Raw genomic sequence first — 15,063 nt, forward strand, 5'->3', positions numbered from 1 at the left:
GTTTAATTATTTTGCATTGACCTGAAGTGCTTGATGTGTACCTTCACACAAGCTGTGTGGGTGCATTGCATGCAGAGACATCCATGACCCAGCAAGGTCTTGATCTTCCTACAAGAGAAACAGGATGTCTCCAGTTAAAGGATTTTGCAGGAGCTGGGTTTCCTTATCCCTGCCAAAACCCACTTGTGTTTTTAGCAAGACATGTAGCTGAATACATACATTTAATACACCTGTTTTGCGAATATGAAGAAAAGCATTTGTTTAACCCCCCTCCCTCCCCATTTCTATTTTTTATCTGAGTTGTAGGACTGCTTAGTTATTTTCTGTTGCGAGCCTTTCTGCCTTACCAGGGAATCCGTACGTAATTACCTGTAGCCATACAAGCATAATAAGGAAGAGGATAACAATGCCTTAAGTTTAAAAACACTCTTGGGGTCAAAAGTTCTTCTGAAAAGACTGGGAGAGAATTTCAGAGAAAGCATTAGCATTGAGAAGGAATAGGAAGCATAACTCAAAAATTAAATGTGTGCAGAGCACGGGGAGGGACCCTCATTACTTGGAGGATCTGAGCGTTCGTTCCCATTAGGGCACTGCAGTCTCAAAAGAGGTTGCTGGAACATGACTCACTCTAACAGCACTGTATGGCTGGAAAAAAGCAAGAAAGAGCTGTTGCTAGCAGAAATCTGTTCTGCAATGGAATGCTTTTTGCAATGGAATGCTTTACTTTGGGTGGGGGGTGGGGAGTGGGGTGTAGAGATGGAGAGCCTGGTGTGAAGCTTGGTTGTGGCCAGCCCTTGTCCTGCTGAAGGGTTTAATAACTCTTCTCCTCTTCATGGTGAGGGCTAGCAATGTTTGCATATCCTGCCTCATGCCAGATCACCCTTGGAAGGGGCAGGTGAGGGCAAGGTCCAGCTGCACCTTAGCATGGCCTGGGGCTGCTGCTCAGCTGTAAATGCTGCATTTGTTGAAAGCCTGGCAGCACCGTACCTTTCGGAGATACGGTCTTGTCCAGCATATCCATTGCTCTGTGCACGTGCAGTGCCCTTCACTCATGCTGTAGCTGAGCAGACATGCTGGGTACTACAGTGACTCCAAGTGCAAGTTTTTAGAGTGAACGTAATTAAGAATTTTGGGCAAGAGAAAATGACAAAATATTGGGGACCAAATCTTGTTCACCCAATGTGGCTGTTCTTCTTTCCAGAAGCCATATCACAGCAAAATAAGAAATTGCAATTTGTTTTACTGCCGGGGTGGGGTTGAATGATGGGTTGACAGTGGTGGTGTGGCACTGGCAAGAGCTTGGGGAAGGTGTGGGTACACATTGCACGAGCTTGGGGGGGAGGAGGAGTGGTGAAAAGCCCCCAGGGGGGCAGTGTCATTGAATTACTGTTTTTCACACGTTGTGAAATTCACCTGGCAAGGACATGTTAATGTGAAAGTATTCTGAGGTCAGGAGGGAGTTTCTCAGCAGCGGTCGCATCCTTCCCTGTGCCTGGCTCCCAGCCCTTCTGGGCCACTTTCTGCTAGCTCTGTCTTAAAGGCAAGCCTGGAGAAAACTGTTTCTCCCAGAGGCCAGTGCTGTGAAGGGTTCCCTGTTGATGTGATGCAGCCTACAAACTGTGAAATATCTCCTGTTGCTCAGACTAGTGGAAGATAACCTTTTTCACTTGACCATAAATACCAGCAGAGACAATGGTCAGAATTACAACTTTTGCTCTTCCTCTGTGATATGTTTGAAAGCCAAGTCAGCAGAGTAATAGAAACACAAGTATATCTACAGTACAGGTTCTGCATGGTCTTTGTTTTTGTGAATGAGGGTTTTTCCCATAAAGCAAGAGATAGAGTACAGCCTGCCTCTCCTTTGGCTGTTTGGATAGCTGCCCAGTTTTGAAGGAGATGAACTGCCTTTAACAAGCTAAAAATAACCCCCTCGTGGCACTGGAACAAGAGATATGCTGTCACAGCCATGCGGTTCACATGCATTAACAGAAGGATGATGAAGGCTGCAGGATTTGAGAGTTAGCGTGAATTGTCATATAGTCACATCTGCAGTGTGTTTATCTGCAAATTCTTGAGCATGTATCCAGTCTAGTGTTGGTTGGGCTCGGTTAAAATTCATTTGAGGTGTGCTGTGCTTGAATAAATGTGGCCTGTATAATGTATGAGGCTTCAGCCTTGATTCAGGTATGAAAGTTACTTAATGCTTGCATATTCTATATCCTCTTGTGTACTTAGGATGATATAAAATGTGGGTTTGGAGCTGAAATACAAAGCTCTACACCAGCTGTGTCATGGGAATGCTTTCTGCAGCTGTTGATGTTGGTATTAGGAAGGTCTTGCTTGGTTCTCAGGAGAGTTATTTATTTTGAAGACTGTTTATTGCTTGCTTTGTCCCTCACCATGAGTAAAAATGTTGTCATTTAAAAAAAAAAAGAAAAAAAAAAGGCAGAAGCAATTTGTTTGTCATGATGCATGGGCTTGTGCTAAGCCACGAACTGAGCGTTTATTAAAGAAGATAATGAAGGAGCTGGACCAGCTTTTGCACAACTTGAGTTCCATGTTTGTTTCCTCTGTTTACCCGGACCAGTCTTCTGGGACCTCTCTGCAGTGCACGGAGACATCTCGTGGGCAATGACTAAACTGCATGCAAACGTGTCACGCTTTTTTGATGTTGGGGCGGGGGGGTTGAGGGATAAAGGATAAAAAAAGAAAACAGCAGTGATCTGTTTGTGCACCATTTCAGAAATGTATGCATTTGATTTCCTTGAGCTTAGAAGATGTTTGTAGTGAAAATCGTAAAGAGTAATCTGGTCCAAAAAGGATTGGAAACTGTTAAGCTGGGAGCATCTTAATATTTCCAAGGCATGCGTTGTCTGTGATATCTGTTTCTTGGAGAACTTAGCTGCATTAGCCATTTCCTGCGCGTCTTCTTATTTAAAAGGGTATTTTAAAAGTTTTGTCTCTTCAAAACATTATTGTTAAATGTAGTGACAGTTTGGAAACCTGAAAACGAAATATGCTTTGCTTAACTACAGCCCTGACCGTAAATACAACATTGCACCGGTGAGTCTTTGGAGCCAGCACAGCTGGGATTCTGCTACATCAAGAACCTGCCAGCATCCTCTGGGCCATGGTCAGCGCATTGGGGCTCCTGGTATCAAACACATTGAAGAAGGGTTTGGAGTGCCTTGTACAAAATAAATAGAGCGCTCTGGAAGATGAGAGCAACTGAGCTCTCCCATAATGCGTTTCCAATCTGCTGAGGGTGCATAGGCAGATTTGCTGCTGGCTTTGTGCTGGTGAGTGCCGGGTTATATTTCATGTGCCGGTTTGTGTGTGTCACTACTACAGACTTGGTAAAGAGCAATAAAAACAACCAGTGGGGGGGTTGTACCCCCTGAGGCTAACAGTAATGCCCTTTCTAGCAACTGCTGCATTGCAGTGAAGGCTTAGGGTGGCTTCTGAATGCAGGCATTTGGTAGAGTGACAGACTAGACGTTCCTGGAGACCACTTTAAAGGCTTTTGTTTTGTTTATTTGGCATTTCCACCTATTCAGAAAGTAGGGCAGCTCCAGTTCTTGACTGTTTATCAGATTTCCTGATCTCCTGCTGCACATGAACCGGGAGTTTTCCAACACTTTCTTTATGATTAGGTAATGGAGGCCTCAGGTTCCCATCCCCTTTGCCCAGGCAGGAGGAAGCACAGGCTGCACCCAGTGGTACCGCCGTGGGTAATTCCCAGGTGAGCTGTTGAGGAAGGCAGTCGGTGCTTTGTTTCACCAGCAGTGCTATAAATATAGCCCAAACCTGAGCCCTCCCGGATCCTCACTGGTGGACTTTGCCCTGGCCAGCGTGCAGAGCTGCCGTCTGCCCCAGCAGCTTTCTACTGCCGGAGACACTGGGGCACCAGGTTTTTTTCTAAGATGCCAGTTAACAGCACTGAGTTACTGCTGACGTGGAGTTGACATTCCTTCTCTTTTTCTTCTGTCCCTGGCTCCATTTGGTTCTCTGTGCCATGACAGAAGGGAGCAGCAATGCAATACCCTTTGAAAGAGGGGAGTCCTGTAGCTTTCACCAAACGCGATTACAGCTGGGTTTGGTTTGGACTTGTGAGCCCCATGGTTCAGCCGAGGGAGCCGCCTGGGTTCTGGGAGGTGCTGTGTTTCAGAAAGGTGCCCTGCGTGCTGCAGCCCCTGATACAGTGTGTGCTGGCTTGTCTTGGCCTTCCCAGCATCTGAGCACCTTTGTGCACCATCTAAAACACAGCAGTAAGCCATGGAAAACTCTGTGCTGACCAGGATTAGAAAATCCATGTTCTCTGCATTATTTGCAGTGTTAATTCTCATAAATTACAGTGCTGCAGTTTATAATTTATCTAGGAGATGGATTCAATTAAATTGAAAAAGAACTAATTTAAAAGTGAAGTTATTTTACTTTCTGTGTGAGGTAAAGGGGCCTGTGGAGTTCCCTGCCTGCCAGATGCGTTTAAGGTTTAAAGCATGCTGTGCCCCATAAAGCAATAAGTGACTGCACAAATAACTGGAACAACTAGAATTGTAATAGGTCTTGCAAGAAAACCTCCAAAACTTTTAGAAAGGTTAAAGCTTTAATGGCATCAGCTAGTCTCGAGGGACTGGGAAGAAAGACCTTGTGCAGGGGACCAGGTGGAGCCAGGTTTGCATCAGATGTTTCACACCTTTCTCTGAAGGGTCTGGTGCTGGCTGCTTTTAGAGACTCGTTGGGCTCATCCTGCCAGCTGCCCGATGGACAGCAGCGTTGGGGTGTTTCATGGTTCAATCTGTAGTGCTGCTTAAGGACAAGTCTGCCATGGCTCTGTTGGGATCAAAGAAGGTGAGGAATTATGCCATGGAGCCTGTGCAGGGTTGCTGTGTGCAGGGGCACGGCCGCTCACGTTGCTGTTCCAAAGCAGGGCAGCGGACCTGCTGGTGGACTCGCTTTGCCGGTGCAGGTAGGGCTGGATCTGGCATGCCACAAGCACCTCAGTCCTAATTCTCGCTGTTTCGCTCCCTAACTGTTGGGTTAAACTTGTCTGTACGCTGCTGGTGCTCCTCAGTGGAGAACGCCGGCAGGCTGCGCGGTGCGGAGCTGGAGGGGCTCGCTGATGGGAAAGGCAGCAGCTTAGCAGCTCCGCAACGGCAGCAGTAAAGCAGTTTGCTTATTAAATTGTATCATTCCCTGTGTGCCGCCTTGTTTTTGTAGATTGGCGATGTCTGCCAAGCTGTTTGTGGTTAAACAATGCAGACTCTCATAATCCTGCTCCTCATCTTGCCTAATTAAGGGCCCGGTCGTGCTGGAGCTTTGCCCGAGCGAGGACTCTGAGGGCAGTTCTTCATTCTGGTGTGGTGCCAGGACCGCGTGTCCCTGATAGTGCCGTTTCCTTTGGAATCAATTGAGATGTCACCATCACTTGATCCTGGAGCTACTTAATGAACTGGCAAAATGGGCTCTATTTTTAGATCTCCCTTCAAACTACTGTGTGTGTTAAAGCTCCCCTTGTCCTTAACGCCAGGACGGCATTGAGCAGGATTTATTGGTTTAGTTTAATAAGAGGCGTACAGAACTGAAATAATAAGCTCCATTTCCTTTGAAAGTGAGGAAAATTAAAATGGCATGGTTAAATCTGGGCAGCTGCCTGAAGACAGTAAAGCGATACGTTCACATGTGGCCAGAAGGTTAAGGTGGAGCTGGGTTTTTCTTCTTGTCCAAGTTACGAGAGAGCCAAAGATTACAGACACACGACTTCAGGGAGTTCTCTCAAGCTTTGTGGATTGGATTTCTAAGTGTTTTCTGAATAGGATAAAAACTCTCGGTGGTTTATTAGACAAGCTCAACAACTTAGAGTACCTACTTTATTGCAAATGCTAGTGTCTTTCGCTACATGTTTATAATTAGTGTCAGAAAAGTATTTTTGCTAATATAAGAAAGAAACAGAGGCATAGGTAATTTAGAAGTTTTTACCTTTTATTATAGTCTGAAGCTGAGTTGGATAAAATGTAATTTTAGGAAGCCACTGAGAATGCCTTGAGGCTTTCCCTGGTGTTGGTGTTTGCGCCTGCGTGCCCTTCTGTGGATCATATGTGAGGCTGGAGGTTTTGCTGTCTGTAGGTTTGCAGCCTCCAGGATTACTCCGCGATGAGGTGAAGGAACAGGGTGCACAGTTTTAATGGGAGTAGCAATTGTCTCCTGTTTTTCCTCTTGCCCCACTAGATGGAAATATATGTTAATGCAGAATGCATCTGTACTTTGTTTCTGTTGTACAGTCAAAATAAAGAAAAAAAACCCAAAACCCTCCAAATGAAACCCAGATGCCATGTATTAGAAACACAAGGTATACTGAACGGGTCACCCTTGAGCCATGTCAAGGATCGCTGTGTAACGGCACATCTAGGGAAACGTGACTGCTGTAGCTTGGTAAAGGAAGCAGCGAGTGGAGGCGGTTATCACCGGCGTCTTCCACAAGACATGGCTTGGGGAGAGTCTTCATGGGCTTTGCAAAAGGGCAGCTTTGCTCATCCCTGACCATGTGGGAGCAGGACACGGCATGCTGTTATATATTGTCACCTTATACTGTCACCCACACCTAGGCAAACACAGCAGGTAAAGACTCCTGTATTGCTGCGTTTGCTCAGGGGGCTGGGTTACGATTCCACATGTAAATTTAAGTTGAGCATTTTCAGGCCTTTAAGTGCTTAGCTGTATAATCTTCATAAACTTCTGTTAAATTAGCTTTTCATTATACATTGGCATTCAGCTCCAGACACTTAACACTTTTTAAAAAGTGGTTTTCTCTGTAAAGGTGTGATGACTCTGGACCCTTGCTGAGCTAAACAAACTGCAATAAAAGCTATATTGATATTTAGTTAAAATGCATGTAGAAGCACCTGAACAAAGGTGCTGTAGATGCTGCCAGCGCTCTGGGGACAGTAGTGTGGTTCCCTGCAGGGGGTCCCTGGCTCTGCTGAGCCATACCTGTACCCATTGGTAAGATTTGCAATAATGTCCAAAGACATTGCTGAAAGTTACTTACAGAAATTTGTGCTGGCTTAATATGATGACATGTTTTGGAAAATAAGATGATGTGCAGTGGAATTTTCTGTCCCTTAGTAAAAATGAGAGAAATTCCATCAACTTTTCTGGTTTACAAGTAAATAATCTTTTTCCCCCACTTTTTTTAGGTGATGGAAACTGAGAAGTCTCAAGATCCAGCTTGTGCAGAAGTGTCCAAAGGAAACAACCAGAGTCCAACTCTGGGAAGTGGCATACTGAAATACAGAAGTCGATCCCAAGGTAAAGCTGTGTTGATAAAAGATAGCAATAGTTGAATTTTTATGTTGTATATTTATTTTAGCTCTCTGAAAGTGAGATAATATTTATTTTCTTTGGAGATCCTATTAGTTTAATTAGGAAGGAAAATTTGAGCCTCCTGAATGGAACTATTTGATGGACAGAAAGATGAAGGAAAACTTTGGAAGCTTCTTTTCTTTGCTTTGCTTCATACTTTCTCTCTCTCCCCACCCTGTTTCAACATGCCATCACCAAAATACCCATTATGGCAAATACTCCCCACATTTTCTATTGCTTTGTCCCCAGGTCTTAACAGTAAACCTCTGTGCAGAGCTCAATCACATTCTTTTTCTTACTGCTTTCTGAGGCCACTCCCTCCTGCGTTCACCTTAATTTCCATTTACTCAGATATTTATAGCATCCTCTAGGGAGCTCCTCTGCCTGTAGCCCCTGTGGCTGCGTGTTGGCTGCTCACTGGGGATCCAGCCCCGTTCCTGTGAGCAGTGATGAGTGATGCCCCTGCGCTGTGGGTGAGCTCAGAGCATCTCCCAGCTTGGTCCCAAGCCTGGGCTGCCACGTGGGAGCCGAAGCTGCGTTCAGATAGGCAGAAAAACCAGAAATGTAACTGTCCTCCTAGGAAAAGAGAAGGAGAGGTGCCAGGAGGGTCTGGGAGTGAAAGAAGTACTGGGATGCTGGGTCCTGCCAAGATAGCCGTCCTAGCTGTGTGCAGCAGTAGTGGTGCCCTGTGTGCCCAGGGAAGGCGAGCTTTAAAACCAGAGTTAATTTCACACCAGATAGCATGGAGTGGATCTAAATTTCATTTTGGAAAGTGAGTACAAATTGTGCCTATGGATGTGGTGGCAAACTTGCTTTAATGCTGAGTGAAAACAAATGGTTGCCCCAGCTCTGTGCTCCATCCCTCTCTGGTACAGGCAGTGCTGCTTGCACAGCCTCCGAGGAAGGAAGAGGTGGCAGAAAATGGGTTTGGGGCTCTCCTGGGCAAATTTGCAGTGGGTCTGCCTCAGCCCATGGCTTGTGAGCTTTGTCCTCAGAGTAAGGACAGGGCAGCGAGGTGAAAGGAAAGCAAAGCTGCTCCTTTCTGTGGCAGCTCCAACTTAACATGGGTTCAAAGTAATCTTAAAACCACGTCATGAAATCCAGCTTGCATGAATTTGGCCTGTCTGTGTCTTGGGTTTTCACCTGTAAAATAGGGGTTAATGTCGCTTCCCTGCATGGTGAGGAAATGGCAAGGATAAATGTGTGGGAACTGCTGTGACCAGGGTCCTGTGGGGACCTTGGAGAAAACTGGAGGAGCCCCGGTGCGAGGACTGGGGTACTCTGCAGCTAATTACAGGATGTCCTTCAAGACAAATAATTCTGTTTCTTACATGAACTCTGCACTCTTCTCCTCTTTAAGACAACTAGGACCATTGCCAGAAGGAAAGAAAATAGCATTTATTTGGCACATTTTTCCTTTTTCCATTCCAGAAAAATTTCCCTCAAAGTGACATGACACCTCCAGAAATGAATACTGCTACAGTGTCAGGTCTTTTAATTTTAAATAAATGAAGCTTGAGAGCTTAGTGCACTGGCAAGTGCCATTGGGTGAGAACAGCTGAATTTCTTTTCTATCCCTGAGCTACCGGCTCAATTATCTTCTGCTTTTCCTTACTACCATGACCGACAGTGCTGAGGAGTTCAGCATCACTGAAAGATCATAGAAAACCTGTGACAGCAGGAGAAGTTTCTAGCAAAGGATGACTAAAACTAGCTTCTCTCTGCCAGGTGGGGAACTGCATAGCGTTGTTCTAAGGCATTGTTTAATCTGGGATTTGCAGGAAGTGATTATTGCATGCTGATGAGAGGATAAAACAGCCCTGAGATGTTTGTGGGGGGTGTTTCTGTGGTTTTCGCTAGGTGCTGGATCCCGCTTGGAGTCCGTGGGAGAAGATGATGAGCTGACAGTGGAAAATGGTGAATCGAATTACGAAATAGCGGTGAAATATTCCCGGGGTGGAAGAAAGCACTCTCTGCCCCAGCAGCTTGAGTCGGCAGGAGCCAGGCAGGTGGGTGGAAGGGCAGGGCTGGTTCTCAGCACCTCACTGTGCTCAGTCCTTCAAGATCTATCTGGAGCTTGTAGGAGTGAGGGTCGTGAAACAAGGCCATGTAGGTACATCACGGGCACTGAAACCAAGCCTGAACACAAAAATGGGATGTGTTGGCCCCCTATGGAGAACTTCTTTACCCTGAGGATGGTGAAGGAGGTTACTTCTTGCTGTGGCCAGAAGGTCCTAAGGCTGATCTAATGAGTTGCAGTTCTGGAGGTCTGAGGACTCAAACAAAAATTAAATTCTGCTTATCTTTATTTTAATGATTTGATGATGTAGGCTTTTTTTTTTTTTGGTCTTTTTTCTTTCTTTCTTTCTTTTTTCTTCTAACAGATAAGGACTTCAGTATATGATGAGGCTACCCTTAATCTTTTTAATTTAGATTGTGACTGCTACATTACAAAATGATCCCACTGTGCGAAATGCAGGAAAATTACTGTGGCAAGATTCACTTTGACTGTAATGAGCTAGGATTTTTTACCTTGAACATGTTTCTCAATGTATCAGGAAGATCCCCCCCCTCCTCCTTCCCTGACACATGCAATTTTCCTGGTATGACATCCCAGTACCTGTGCCAAGCAATCAGAACAACTTCCCTTGTTTGCTGATGTTTGTTAGGACTACCATATCGTGAAGAAATCCACCCGTTCCTTCAGTGCCGCCCAAGTGGAATCTCCATGGAGACTGACCCAGCCGTCCATCATTTCCAACATCGTCCTGATGAAAGGGCAAGGCAAGGTGAGGATTTCTGCATGTGGCTGGTTTCTCACATGTAGCAAGACCGTCTAAGAGATGTTTCTCATACCCAAGACTTCCAGCAGCCTTCGAGGTAGCCAATAATAACAGTCAGTAATAATAAACAGATCCCATTTTCAAATATAAATGCCCAAGTTACACCTGCAAAATACAGGGGAAACGATGTTTGTTCATGGGCTTGACATGAGGTGGCTTTCATTCCGATTTGGTACATCTGGTCATTACTGAGTTATCAAATATTAATAACGGATCTCTAAATATGTATGTATGCAAAGTTGGTGAGGCTACAGAAGAGTACCTGTTTGCATGCATATTTATGGGCAAGCATATTTTATCTATGTGGAATGTAAAAAAAAAAAAAAAAAAAAATCACTGAGTTAAGCATTAAACCCAAAGACAGGTTCTTGAGAGTGCTGAATTCTCTGGGTCAGAGCATCCTCTTTGCTCCCCTCAGTAATTTGTTTGCACATTTGCTAGATACCAGCTGGCTGAATGCTGAGGGGAAACAGACAAGCATTAACTAAGGTGTATATTGTTTTCCCTAATCCAGTCCACACTAGTATTGGAGCTATCATTTCCATATGCCAAAAATATGTGTGACTTTTTCTGAAATACTCTTTGAATTCATCAGATGAAAATGTTTCGGACTAAAAAGCCTTGTTTTGACTTTCAAGCTCAAATACAAAACAAATTCCTTGTTGTGCTTTAAGTTTAGCAAAGGGTTAGAAATAATGACTTCTTTGGGTAGATTGACTCATGGTTGCTGTAGCTCTCCTTGTTTTGGGAGCTTCGGGTTTTTTCATAACATTTCCATATTACTTCATTTTTCATGTACTTATTGTTTTGACCCTGTTTTTCTCCTAAGAATTAGATTATTTCTCCCTGTGGGACAAGCCACCCTCTCCTGCCTTTCTGCAGTTAGTTCCAAAGCATTAGGAAGCAGTTGGGAGTATGTGGACTCTAGTGATCACGAACCACCCCAAACGTTTGGAAGCCCTCCACCCACTTTTTGAGTGGTCACTTCTGTTAGGGGTTGCACTGTGTACAATGTGTGCAGTAGCATTTGCTTTACTGTCTCTGTGCAGACCTGGGACTTGAGAAGTGTTTCCACAGAGTCACCGTGTTGGTGGCTGTGAGCCGAGTGTTTGTTTGCCCTTGGTTTTCCATCTGCAGGTAGATCTGCAAGGGGTGGTTTTCTGCTCTGGGGCAGCAGCGCTTCTCCAAGAAGGTGGGCTAACGTGGGAGCTGCTGTGCTTAGCAGCTGTATTTCTCCCAAGCCACCCCACAGAGCCATGAGGAGAGCTGCTGTGTCTGCAGGGCAGTGCCGGCAGCCTCCTGCCTTGTGTAGTTTGCTTTACGGTTGATAATTGCTCTGTAAACAGTTAGTTGAGTTATTTTGTATGGCACAGGGGAGCTAAGATGCTTCCTTTCTGGAAGTTAGTAATGTCTTATCAAATTACTAGAAGCTTATAACGGTGGTGGTCTACTTTATATTCACAGAGTAAAACAAAAGAGCTGGTTGTTGTATTGCGTTGTAAACACGGTGTTAGTGCCTGCCCTGGCAGCATCCCTCAGCTGGAGAGCACTGCCTGAGGCGCTAGTAATAACCGTGTTTTCAGATCACTGAAGCACAACAGCTTTCCACTTCTTTTGTCCACCTGGTCTGTGACTTTTCTCTTTATTCTGTAAAATGCGTGTACAGCAGTGACAAAAGGAGAAATGGGGGGTGGGGGTGGGTAGGGAAAGCAGGGCAGGATGGATCAAGGAAGTGATTTTGCTGGGAAGTAATTCAGCAGAAGGGGGAGAGGTTCATTCTGCTGTGCTCATCCGTTCCCTGATCAGCTTCACAAGATGGTCCCACAGCCAGCCGGGGCAGCACAGGGGCAAGAGCTAACAGATGGAGCCCTTGGGAATGTATTGATCTAGATTTATTTAAATACAACGTGGTACATGTCTCCAGAATAATTAAAAATGTACATGTGCATGGCAGCACCCCCACACCAGCCCCCTTCCCGCTACATTCCTGACATTACAGCACTGACCTTATGTCATGTTCTTAAGCTTTTCTTTTTCCTGAGGAAATGCAGGATCTGTGACAGCAGAGAAAACTGCAGTTAATCTTGGATATAGATGTCGGGGTGGGGAATCTACTGTCTGTCAATTTAAAAGCAGTGTGTTACAGTTTGTAAAATGGGAATAGGATAACACAAAGCCATTGACCCAGTGTTTAAAAAAAAAAACAAAACAAAAAGTAATCTCAAAATAGCATATTTGCTATTTCAGCTTGAGGTGTCTGCTGCTACTTTTTGGGCTCATGTGTGTTAATATTAGAGTGAAAATAAATGAGGAAATGCAAGCAGAGGGTAAGATGGCAATGCAATTCATCCCAAGCTTTTAGGTTTTCATCTTTCCTTTGTCTTGTATGTTGTGGGCAATCTTTCTCACACAGGTGATAACAGTAAGGTACCTGATGTGCATCTTCTCCTCCCTTTTCTGTAGGGTCTTGGATTCAGCATTGTAGGAGGTCAGGATTCTGCTCGTGGACGCATGGGGATTTTTGTGAAGACTATATTCCCAAATGGAGCAGCGGCTGCTGATGGAAGACTTAAAGAAGGTATGGTAAAGAGAATCCAACTGCATGTAAAGGACCACAGTGGGTTGTTATTTCAGTCCAGCAGAAAAATTCAAGTACAGCTTTATTTAGGCACCTGGCCATCAGCAAGAGGCTGTGGAGGATGTAACACACCCTGTTTGTCCATCCTGGGGAAGATCACAGCAGTTAACTTGATTATATTGCATACTGAGAAGGGGAAACTACAGCATGATGGATTTTGCTTTTTTTTTTCCCCTTCCTCTTCAGTGAACTTTATTTGCCCAAGCCATAAGCTGCAATTCTTCAGCTGGAGAGGGTCATTGATAGCAGTGAAACATATCTATCCAACCAACATCTGGATTAGAGGTGCTGGTCCAAGAAGGGGTTATACAGACAGACATGCTTGGGAGAGGCTGTTTTGGCACCTTGTGCTTTCTAAGCCTCTTGGTATGATTTTGACATAAATCAACAAGAGTCACAACCAGAAAAAGAAAAGAGGGTGGATGGCATTGGCAGTAAGATCACCCGGCTAGTTAAAATCAGGATATAGCTGCTTCTCTATTACTGTTTTTCCAGTCTTGATCTCAGAGTTGGACGTATAGCCAGCTCTGTGTGTTTGCACCCGGGTCCGAGTGCTGTGCCAGACAGACAGACTCCTACGCACTGTTGAAAATACAAAGTGACCACGAGTTTAGAGTGGTGGTTTACAGCTCTTCTGCAGGGGTTGTGTTACTTCTCTCCCACAGAAGGCTGCTCCTCTGTTACTTTTCTCAAGCTGCTCCTGTGTTACTTCTCTCCTTCTCATATCATCATTCCCCTCTTTACATCTCACCACGCTTGTTGTATGTGAGGCAGCTTTTGGTGCCAACTCTCACACTTGCTGCCAGAGGGAAGCTCGCGTCCCTGCAGCATGGGCTGTGCACTCGCCATGGGAAGGCAGTAAGTAGGCAGCTGTCTCATAAACCCAACAAGCCTTTGCAGGTTATTCAGAGCTTGCATACTTCCCCCTCACCACCCGTCCTGGGGGCTAGGAGGGGAGAGGAGGTGTAGATTTGGCTGATGACATTGCCCCATCTAATTTTGCACAGATGCAAGTAAAATTGCAGAAAATGGATCTGGATCATGCTGACACTGCTTTTAATAAAATAAAGGTAGATCAACACAGCTGGGTGTAAGTAGTAAGACCCAGAGCCTGGAAGTAGGTAGAAATGTGACAGGACATGTTTGTTGGGGTGAGAAGGGCATTTACTATTGCAGTGTGTGGCCTACATGCTTCTCCATCCACAGGCATTTAGTAAGAGGACAGTGGATGCAAAGTTAGTTTTCTCTGAACAGGCTTTGGAGTGATGTGCTGTAGTGTTTCGCTTAGATTCTCAGTTCTCCTGTTGATGCTCACAAAGGAAAGGGAATTTGGACTTTGTGTTAGGAGCATCTATTTTCAGACTTTAGTTAAAATCTCTAGCATTTTCAGCTTGTTCGTTAGTATGAGAATACCAAATTAGGGAGCCCTGCTGAAGAACAGTCTTTACTCTGCTAATTCATCACTATTAACTTATAAAGGCATTAGGACAAATGAAAATAAACTGAGAGCAGTAAAAAGCTTTTTACTGAATTGTTAATTGGAATCCTCATAGTAGTGGGTCACCTTATGTATGGGAGATGTTTTTTACATCTCTGTAGTCTGTATATTGCTGACTTCATTTTTTCTATCTAATTACCAGGGGATGAAATCCTAGAAGTTAATGGAGAGTCTCTACAAGGACTGACCCATCAGGAGGCCATTCAGAGGTTTAAGGTAACATGGATGTAGTAGAGGAGAGATTCTTGCTCCCCTTCGTCCAGTGCTATTTCATACCTTCAGCTTTATATTCTTTTGTTGCCACAATTTACAGTATGTGGGTTTATTGGCAAATGTTTGTGTATCGTGTTGCCTTATTGGGGTTCTCTGACATCTCTGCAGCAACTCAAGAAAGGTGTGGTGACCCTGACAGTTCGTACGCGGCTGCGCAGCCCAAGCCTCACACCCTGTGTGACTCCTACCTTGCTGAGCCGCTCCAGCTCCCCCAGCTCCAGTGCTAGTGGTGGTATGCTGGTCCCTGGCCCCGACGAAGCAGATGGTTCCTCCTCCAGCCGCAAAGGACCTGGCCCAAAGGACCGGATCGTCATGGATGTGACACTCAATAAAGGTGAGGGTCCATTGAAAAGAGCTTGGAGAACAAATCCCTGCTTCTTCAGGGAGTTTTGGGGAATAGACTAGAGACACTAATATCCAGGGCACCCTGTCCTTCTGATCTTGAACCA

At 45.1% G+C, this 15,063-nt stretch overlaps 1 protein-coding gene across 3 annotated transcripts in view; it reads left to right on the forward strand.

Annotated features, from left to right (window-relative positions):
• The window catches only part of PDZD2 (PDZ domain containing 2), a 204,875-nt gene that overhangs the window by 157,758 nt on the left and 32,054 nt on the right, over positions 1-15,063 (forward strand). For all 3 annotated transcript variants that reach the window (XM_056324674.1, XM_056324675.1, XM_056324676.1), the window contains 6 exons: positions 7,197-7,308; positions 9,223-9,371; positions 10,032-10,151; positions 12,669-12,783; positions 14,484-14,557; positions 14,723-14,948. In XM_056324674.1, coding sequence (XP_056180649.1) covers positions 7,197-7,308; positions 9,223-9,371; positions 10,032-10,151; positions 12,669-12,783; positions 14,484-14,557; positions 14,723-14,948 — 796 coding nt within the window. The remainder of the gene's footprint in view (positions 1-7,196; positions 7,309-9,222; positions 9,372-10,031; positions 10,152-12,668; positions 12,784-14,483; positions 14,558-14,722; positions 14,949-15,063) is intronic.

This window comes from Falco biarmicus, chromosome Z (genome assembly GCF_023638135.1).
Source record: "Falco biarmicus isolate bFalBia1 chromosome Z, bFalBia1.pri, whole genome shotgun sequence".
Lineage (NCBI taxonomy): Eukaryota > Metazoa > Chordata > Aves > Falconiformes > Falconidae > Falco > Falco biarmicus.